Here is an 8,625-nt window from a genome sequence, read left to right on the forward strand (position 1 = left end):
ACGACGACGATGACGAGGGCGAGGAGGAGGCCGAGTGCGAGATCAATCGGCGCCACGCCGAGCTCCTGCACACCCTCTAGCAGCGTGTGCGGGAAGCCGACCGGCGACACATGGCTGCCGCGAAGAGGGCTTCCGTGGCGGAAGATTTCGCCAACGAGTGCGGCCGGGAGGCGGCGGAGGCGAGGGAGCGGTACGAGTTTGAGCTCGCAACGCTAAACTCGGAGAGGAGCAACCTTCTCGAGGATCGGGGGAGGAAGAACGTCTGGGAAATCCGGCGAAGCGCGACGCCATCTTCGGCCATCGACGGCGACGATGACAACGCTGCATAATGTTATCCGTTATTTATCTCTAGCTGCATATGTATATGTTGTTACATATCTCTATTTTTATTCCTATTTTGTAATCAATCTTGCGTACCCATCGATCTATATATATATATATATATATATATATCCATTTTTCTCTTATATATATGGTATGGTAACGGCATAAGGTTGTAGTATTTTGAATGAAACAACGTTGGTAAAGTAAGGCCGGTCACAAATTGATTTTGGTCTAAATATTGGCAGAATAAGCAAAAACAGTAGTTTAGGTGCAAAAAGATTGAAATGCGTTTGCACCCGGTGCATTCCAAGTTTTTTGGAATGCCAAGGCAAAACCATGACTTTGTTATATTGGTTCCACATCGATTTGTGCGAAGTTTCATTGAATTTTGAATTATGAGCTGAAAAGGTTGGAAATTCAAAGAATGCACGAAATATCGTTCCTAAACACCAGAAAATCTGAAATTTGGAGAGAACATCAAGGATGAACACTAAACGCTATGAAAATCTTCTTGGACGAAAATTGTGAATATAAGTGCTGATTGAGGTAACAATTCCAAGATTTGTTTGAATTTGAAATTCCCAAAATAGGTAAACAATTCATATTTGAACAAGCTTTGAGATAATGACATTAATAGGCATATGTAACTAGTGTGCAAAGTTTGAGTTCATTTGGAGAAAGTTTTGTGATTCAATTCCAAATTTTACATCAAACTTCCAACATCTCCTTTAGAGATTCTAAAACATCCCAGAGAGATGTGCTGTTTTGAACATCATGCATGTGATCACAAATTGTCTGAATTTTTTTGGTGACAATTATTATTGACAATTAAAGAGCCCATGCAGGTTTTCAGATTTTTCGGGATAATTTTCCTATTATTATATATTTTTTTCCAGTTGGTAGATTAGGCAAAAACAGTAGTTTAGGTGCAAAAAGGATTGAAATGCGTTTGTACCCGGTGCATTCCAAGTTTTTTGGAATGCGAAGGCAAAACCATGACTTTGTTATATTGGTTCCACATCGATTTGTGCGAAGTTTCATTGAATTTTGAATTATGAGCCGAAAAGGCTGGAAATTCAAAGAATGCACGAAATACCGTTCCTGGACTCCAGAAAATCTGAAATTTGGAGAGAACATCAAGGATGAACACTAAATGCTATGAAAATATTCTGGGACGAAACTTGTGAATCTAAGCGGTGATTAAGGTAACAGTTCCCAGATTTGTTTGAATTTAAAATTCAAAAAATAGGTAAATAATTCAGATTTGAACAAGCTTTAAGATAATGACATTAATAGTCATATGTGACTATTGTGCAAAGTTTGAGTTCATTTGGAGAAAGTTTTGTGATTCAATTCCAAAATTTACATTAAACTGGCCAAATAGTGGGTCTGGTCAACAAAAGTCAACTTTCTCAAAACAATTTGAAATTTCGTCATCTTACATAACTTTCCATTCGGATTGCATTTGTGCTATCAGAGATCAATTTGGAGGAAATTCAATTTCCAAGCTTCCTACAAAATTCTCCATTCCAGTGGGCTCAAAGGGCAAAACGTGGCTCTTTCTTCCCCCCGGCGAACAAAAGCAGCTCATCTTCCTGGTCGCTCTTTCTGTCGTCTCTCAACTCGGCCGCTTAACCTTGCCGCCACGTCCTCATAGACATGCCGAAGTTGTATCCGCAAGCCGCGCATCCTCTCATGCTCCATTCTGGCCGAAACGCGAACAGCGTTCGCGCCGTCCAGAGCACGCTCGCGCGCCGTTGCTTTGCGCCGTCATGGCCAGCGTCCTCCACGAGCCTCGCCACCTTGCCCAAGAGACCCGCATCGGCTCGAGAATCCTTCCTGCAGAAGTAATCGACCCAAGGTGCCTCCAATCGCTGCGTCACCATCTTCTTCCTCATCTCCTACCAGTTACTGCCGCCGAGCAGATCTCCTTCTCCAGCGACCTCCGGTCCATCAACTCCACCTGATCACTCTGAACCTTCCGGTGATTCTCATCGAGCCTCGCGTGGTCCGAGTAATCCCCGCGTCGCTGATCCTCTCTGCCTGCCACCCGCCGGCGTCGAGGTTCTCGCGCAGTGCTCCTCCACCCCTTCTAATGCCTCCGTCAGATTGGTGATGACCTACTCATTCTTTTGCCCCTCTTTCCTGCCTCTCCCGTGCTCTGTATTGCCCCGCCTCCTAGCGGAGCCCTCCACCACCGCAGACCGCACGAGCCAGCGGCCAGCAAGATTTCAGCAATGAGAAGCTCTAGCGCTAACTCAGGATGAAGCGGCCTTGCACCCGCTAGACACCCCACCCCTTGCCTGGCCTGTGTCGCGCAGGAGAGCAACTCCGGCGACGGCAAAGCGTCGGCGAGGCAGTGGCCAGAAGCCGCCTGATTTTTCCTTCCGACGGTGGACCCACTTGCAAATTAGTCATTTCTTCTGCAGTCAAAGGGATCATTTTCCTGTTGCTTCAGCCCCACATGTCAGTAGCTAGGTTGGCCCCACCCGTCAAGAGGTAACGGTCAAAGGCCTTGAACTGTTAACAGGTCCGTCGTGAGGACATTTGCGAGCATTTGCCAAAGAAGAAAGTGTAGAAACGAGCAGTGTTCTAAGACTGCTCTAAGGCCTGGGCAAAACTGAGTACAACTAAGGAACCGAGGGCATGGAAATAAAAAACCCGTTCATTATAACCGAAACCAAACCGAAATTGAGTGGTTATAACAAAACCAAACCGAATTTTTATACGAAATCATATTAACAGAAGTATAAAAACCGTATATTTCCTAAAAAAGTATAGAAACCAAATTATCCGAAAAACGTATTAACCGAACCGAAAACCAAATGCACACCCTCACGTGCAACGGCCAAAGATGACCATAGAAAGTTCTGACAGTGGAAATCGTTGAGAGACCGAGAGGGTCAATTAAGCGGGTTGCTATGACTTCTCCGGTCCAGACGGCGAGCGCAAGGCCCCGGCGCGTGAAATCCTTGAGGGGCTGAGGGGCCTGGCAGGTAGGTCCGTTTTGTTGTCTCTAATAAGTCAAAGTATTTATTTGTTATGTCCTGAATGAGAAATTTGTATCGCATTCCTAAAAAATAATCGGTATTGTATTATTTCGTATAATTAATTCGTCTACGTGGTCTCATTAAGTTAGGTAGCTGCGAGCTTACACATAATGGTTGTGGTTATGGTCGTATGGTTTGCTATAGTGTTAGTGTCATCTTGCAAGGAAATTGATGGCTACAAAATGGAAGACGAGTTGCATGTCTGATGTCCCGTCCGTTGAAGCGTCAACTGTGCAACGTTAGGTACCGAGTACTCCACTACTAGTGCTACTCCACCGACGCCTTGATCGATCTGAACCGTTGCTTTTAAGATCCAGCGGCTGCGGGCATGCCACCGCGAGTATGCGATGGTACTATTAATTTCCGTATCCCAGGCTCCCAGCTCCAAAATGGTAAAGTACGTTCTCTTTGCCTTTCCCATATAGCCATAGCCATTATCCAATCCATCACTAAGTCTCACATTCTAGCTCGTCGTCGCCGTGAAGCACACAGGCCGGTGCGGATCGACGACACAGCACAATGCCACACTTACACGAGAAACTAACTGCGCCTCTCCTCCTCCTTCTCCTCACCCTCACACTCGTCGCCGCCGCCGCGTCTGATGTCCCCTTCTACCCTTCCGCGGAGGCCGCGGCGGCCGCGCATTGCGAAGGCACGCTGTACCCGGAGCTCTGCCTGTCGACGCTGGCCACCGTCCCGGACCTCCACAAGAAGCCCCTCCCGGACGTCATCTGCGCCACCGTGAACCGCACCGAGGTCGAGGTCGCCGACATGGCCTCCAACTGCTCCTCCTTCCTGCAGCAGGGCAAGTCCCTCCCGCCGCGCGACCGCGTCGCCATCGCCGACTGCATCGAGCTCCTGGGAACCACCATGGACGAGCTCCAGGCCACCACCTCCGACCTGCAGCAGCCCAGCAACGGCGCGACCGTGGTGGACCACGTCATGACGGTCCTCTCCGGCGCCATCACCAACCAGCACACCTGCCTCAGCGGCTTCACGTACCACGGGCCACGCAATGGCGGCCAGGTGAGCCTGGCGAGACCCTACATGGAGCCCGGCATCCGCCACATCTCCCGCATGGTCAGCAACACGCTCGCCATGGCCAAGAAGATGCGTTCCACTAAGCCTAATTCGCCGAGCCCGAGCGTGCAAGTGCAACGGCGGCAGCCGTTTACGGGGTACGGGCAGATGGTGAAGGGGTTCCCGAGGTGGGTGAGGCCCGGGGACAGGCGGCTGCTCCAGGCGGCGGCATCCGGCATAACGGCGAACGCGGTGGTGGCCAAGGACGGGAGCGGGGGCTACACGACGGTGTCCGCGGCGGTGACGGCGGCGCCGGCCAACTCGAAGAGCAGGTACGTGATCTACATCAAGGCCGGGGCGTACCTGGAGAACGTGGAAGTGGGGAAGAACCAGAAGAACCTCATGTTCATCGGCGACGGCATCGGCAAGACCGTCATCAAGGCTAGCCGCAACGTCGTCGACGGCTACACCACCTTCCGCTCCGCCACGGTCGGTAAGTACTACTGCTACTACTGCATGCACACTGCCACCATTGCACTGATTAGCATGCTAAATTCAGTATTGCTTTGCTATATTACGTTACATTTTAGTCGATCGCCCAGAGGTATGTTTTCAGAGCTGCGGTCAGTAGCCCTGGTAGGCGGCGCATGCATGTTCACGTAAGCGATTCCGTGCACGTACGCGTTCGACGGGGCCGGCCGGCCGGGGTGAGGATATATGTGTACATTGACATCTCTCGTACTCGTACATATGTTTCACTAGTTAGTTGCCAAGACTATAGCTAGCACGGATCCAACCAGCAGCGTATATATCCGGATTTTGGTGGTTCCAAATATGAAGAATTAAGATCGATTGGTGAAATTATCAACCGAATAAGAAGAAGAAAAAGGTGGTGTCGATCGAGACAACTTCACAATTTACGAATAGTACACTATGGGGCAGGTGTTTCCAAATTAAGTACATGCAGTACGTAGGTCCAACCATCTCCAGCACCGAGATACTGTCGGTCAGATCCATCCCGTATCCTCATCATGCATGTCTATCCAAAGAGCCTAAATGCTCGCTTGCTGTACGAATTTACGCACACCGACCGAGCACTGCCTAGCTTGTGGTCCTATATTCATGTGTGTGACACACTGACACATCCACTTAATTTGAAGCACAAGCTAGGCTGGAAAACATACACAACCGAGTAATCATCGAGCCCCTGCATGTTCGTATACACTGTTACACTGCTCCCTTAAATTTGTTCAAATATGGATATATATATGTTTACGTCTAGATACATGTAATAGAAAGTCACTTAGATATATGTAATAGAAACTCACTTAATTTAGGATGGACGAGCACCATGTCGTCCATGCATGCACATGTACGTGTGTGTACTTGGTATCTTCATGCCTGGTCACTTGGTCAGGCAATATATGGCGTTTCTCGATCGATCGAATTGAGCTAGCTCAACTTAAGCTACCACTCAGAAATCATGTCATCTATGCTCGCATGCATGTCTTCACCGTTTGCACGGTGCAGTGTAATGCAAGTCCAAAATTAAATTAATCGGTGCGCCAAGGCGCACTCCTGGTGCATGCCGCACACATGTGCGTACGCGGCTGGCAATGACTGCTCGGTCGGTGGACCGATCGAATGATCAAAGAACAGTACTGGCTCTTCCTCTTCCTATAGTTCCTGCTACAGTAGCATTTATGTACGAACAAGAACAAGGCGTCCGTGATCGATCTAGGAAAACCTCTGCCCTGCCTCCTTGTACGCGTCGGTGCATGCATGCAGTTCGGTGCATGGCACACTAGCCCTGAGCCACAGACACACGACACGAGAGCTGAAGGCCCACGCGGTAGCTAGCTTGTCATCCTTGCGCGCAATGCGAAGACCACACCATTGGAAGTTGGAACCGAGCAACACTGCATGCTAGTACCAGTACAAATGGAAGACGCTGCACACTCGGTAGGGGACCTGGAATTAAATGATTAAATCGTGTGGTGATCAGCGTAGAGAGCGGCCATATAGACGGAGCCCCGCGTGCACCCTGATTCCCCGCTGAGGGACAAGGAAATCTAGCTGTGCGCAATTATTCTCTTACGTACACCCGATCGACCGATTACCTACTGAGCGCTCTCACCACCCCCACCACAAATGCAGTCATCATCTTGTAGGGAGTAGTAGTTAGTACTCTCCCTCCGTTTAGGGTTTACTCTTCCAAGACGTTGCAAGTTGCAACCACCTCAAACTAATTAATCTAGCGTGGTTCCAACATCAGACTCCCTAGAACTCCATTTCCTCGGTTTCCCTATTACTCTTCCGTAAGAAAAATAAAAGGACGGGTGGACGACGCCAAAAGAATAGTCTTGGAAGAGTGCGTGTGCATGATCGAATTGTACCTCCTCCATTAATTTCAAATTATAGCATGTATTGTTCACTGTCAAGATATTTACAGTTTGACCAGAACTACAGCAAAAAAACATTATACTCCATATACATGGGCGCCTTCCATTTAAGTAGCAGAATGTAGGAGTACATAGCGCATTTTGAGCATTGAGCAATGAACTAAACCTTCTACTCCGCCTTGCCTGGCTTTCCGATCTGCAGAGAGAGATAGTAGAAGAGAGGTGCACGGAAGTCGGTGTTAATTTGTCTTTGTCGTGCAACAACAAGTACGCAGTAGGACGGGCGCGGTACGTGGTGTGGCCACCTACGCGGGCCTAATTGTTGCCTTGCGCGTGGTCACGCACAGCCGCTTCATGTGGGGCTCAGCGTTCCATGTATTGTTCGTTCATACATCCTGATCAATCGTTCCGGTCCTTCCGGCTGGATGTGAACGTCGATACATAAGCACAGAACGAAGATAATAAATTGGAAAGAAAAAAAGTATATGACTACTTTCTGTTCGTCAGTAAAAGGTGCACATGTAGATATTCAAGTCACATATACAATGTGCTTGAGAAGTGATCAGTTTTTTAGTTAGAAAAATCAAATGACGTGTTTGGTCATTAGATCTTAATCTAACGGTACCATCGTGTGAAAGATATGAAGGTGAGACTAGCCTTCATATCTTAATTCAACGGTCCTGATAGGTCAACTTAGGAAACCGGTGTTAAAATAAGGCCCACATTAGTCTACTGGGCTGAGAAAGATGATCCCATGGAGGCAGGGACACAGCCCATGAATCCATGGTCTTACCTTACGTTTACCTGCCTAATCATGTTGTGCTTACGTGCAGCTGTGGTGGGCAACAACTTCATCGCCCGCGACCTGACCATCGAGAACTCGGCCGGTCCCTCCAAGCACCAGGCGGTGGCGCTCCGCGTGGGCGCGGACCTGTCGGCGTTCTACCGGTGCAGCTTCGTGGGGTACCAGGACACCCTCTACGTGCACTCCCTCCGCCAGTTCTTCCGCGACTGCGACGTGTACGGCACCGTGGACTTCGTCTTCGGCAACTCCGCCGTGGTGCTGCAGGGCTGCAGCCTCTACGCGCGTCGGCCGCTCGCGGGGCAGAGCAACACCTACACGGCGCAGGGCCGCACGGACCCGAACCAGAACACGGGGATCTCCGTGCAGAGATGCAAGGTCTCCGCGGCGTCCGACCTGGCCGCCGTGCAGTCGAGCTTCAGGACGTACCTGGGCCGCCCGTGGCAGCAGTACTCCCGCACCGTGTTCATGGAGTCGCAGATGGACAGCGTCGTGAACCCCGCCGGGTGGCTCGAGTGGAACGGCAACTTCGCGCTCGACACGCTCTACTACGGCGAGTACCAGAACACGGGGGCCGGCGCCGCCACGTCCAACCGGGTCAAGTGGAAGGGGTACCGCGTGATCACCAGCGCGTCGGAGGCCAGCGCCTTCACCGTGGGATCGTTCATCGACGGCGACGTCTGGCTGCCCCGGACGTCCGTCCCCTTCTCCACCGGGCTGTGACCTGTCGTTTCTTCAGATCGACTGAAGGGTCACAAGCGAAAAGCTCCTAATTTATTGTTGATTCTTCATTCTTTTGTTCTTGCTGTAAATGACAGGGGTTCGAACGTCCCTGCACCGCATAGCTGCGTGCAAGCCCGGGTGTTAAATCAGGTCTGCGTTTTCCATTCCGTTATTGGTTGTGGGTATTCCGTGATTGCTTAATGCATCATGTATGGGTGTTAATCTTGTAAGAGGCATTGAGCCAGAAAATTCTTTTGGGAGCGATACTTAATGAAAATATCGATGCTCTTGTCCCTCCGCAAAA

At 49.8% G+C, this 8,625-nt stretch overlaps 1 protein-coding gene across 1 annotated transcript; it reads left to right on the forward strand.

The window, feature by feature from the left end:
* The first annotated feature begins 3,579 nt into the window (after positions 1-3,579).
* On the forward strand, positions 3,580-8,625 carry LOC100831935 (pectinesterase). The gene is made up of 2 exons (XM_010232533.3): positions 3,580-4,887; positions 7,630-8,625. Exons 1-2 carry the CDS (start codon positions 3,894-3,896, stop codon positions 8,319-8,321), a joined length of 1,686 nt encoding a protein of 561 aa, XP_010230835.1. The 5' UTR covers positions 3,580-3,893; the 3' UTR covers positions 8,322-8,625.

The sequence above is a fragment of the Brachypodium distachyon genome, chromosome 2, assembly GCF_000005505.3.
Source record: "Brachypodium distachyon strain Bd21 chromosome 2, Brachypodium_distachyon_v3.0, whole genome shotgun sequence".
Classification (NCBI taxonomy): Eukaryota; Viridiplantae; Streptophyta; class Magnoliopsida; order Poales; family Poaceae; genus Brachypodium; species Brachypodium distachyon.

Coding starts and splice junctions, on each gene's coding strand:
- LOC100831935 (XM_010232533.3), top strand. CDS start 3,894: ATGCCACACTTACACGAGAAACTAACTGCGCCTCTCCTCCTCCTTCTC. Junction 4,888..7,629: donor CTTCCGCTCCGCCACGGTCG/GTAAGTACTACT, acceptor GCTTACGTGCAG/CTGTGGTGGGCAACAACTTC.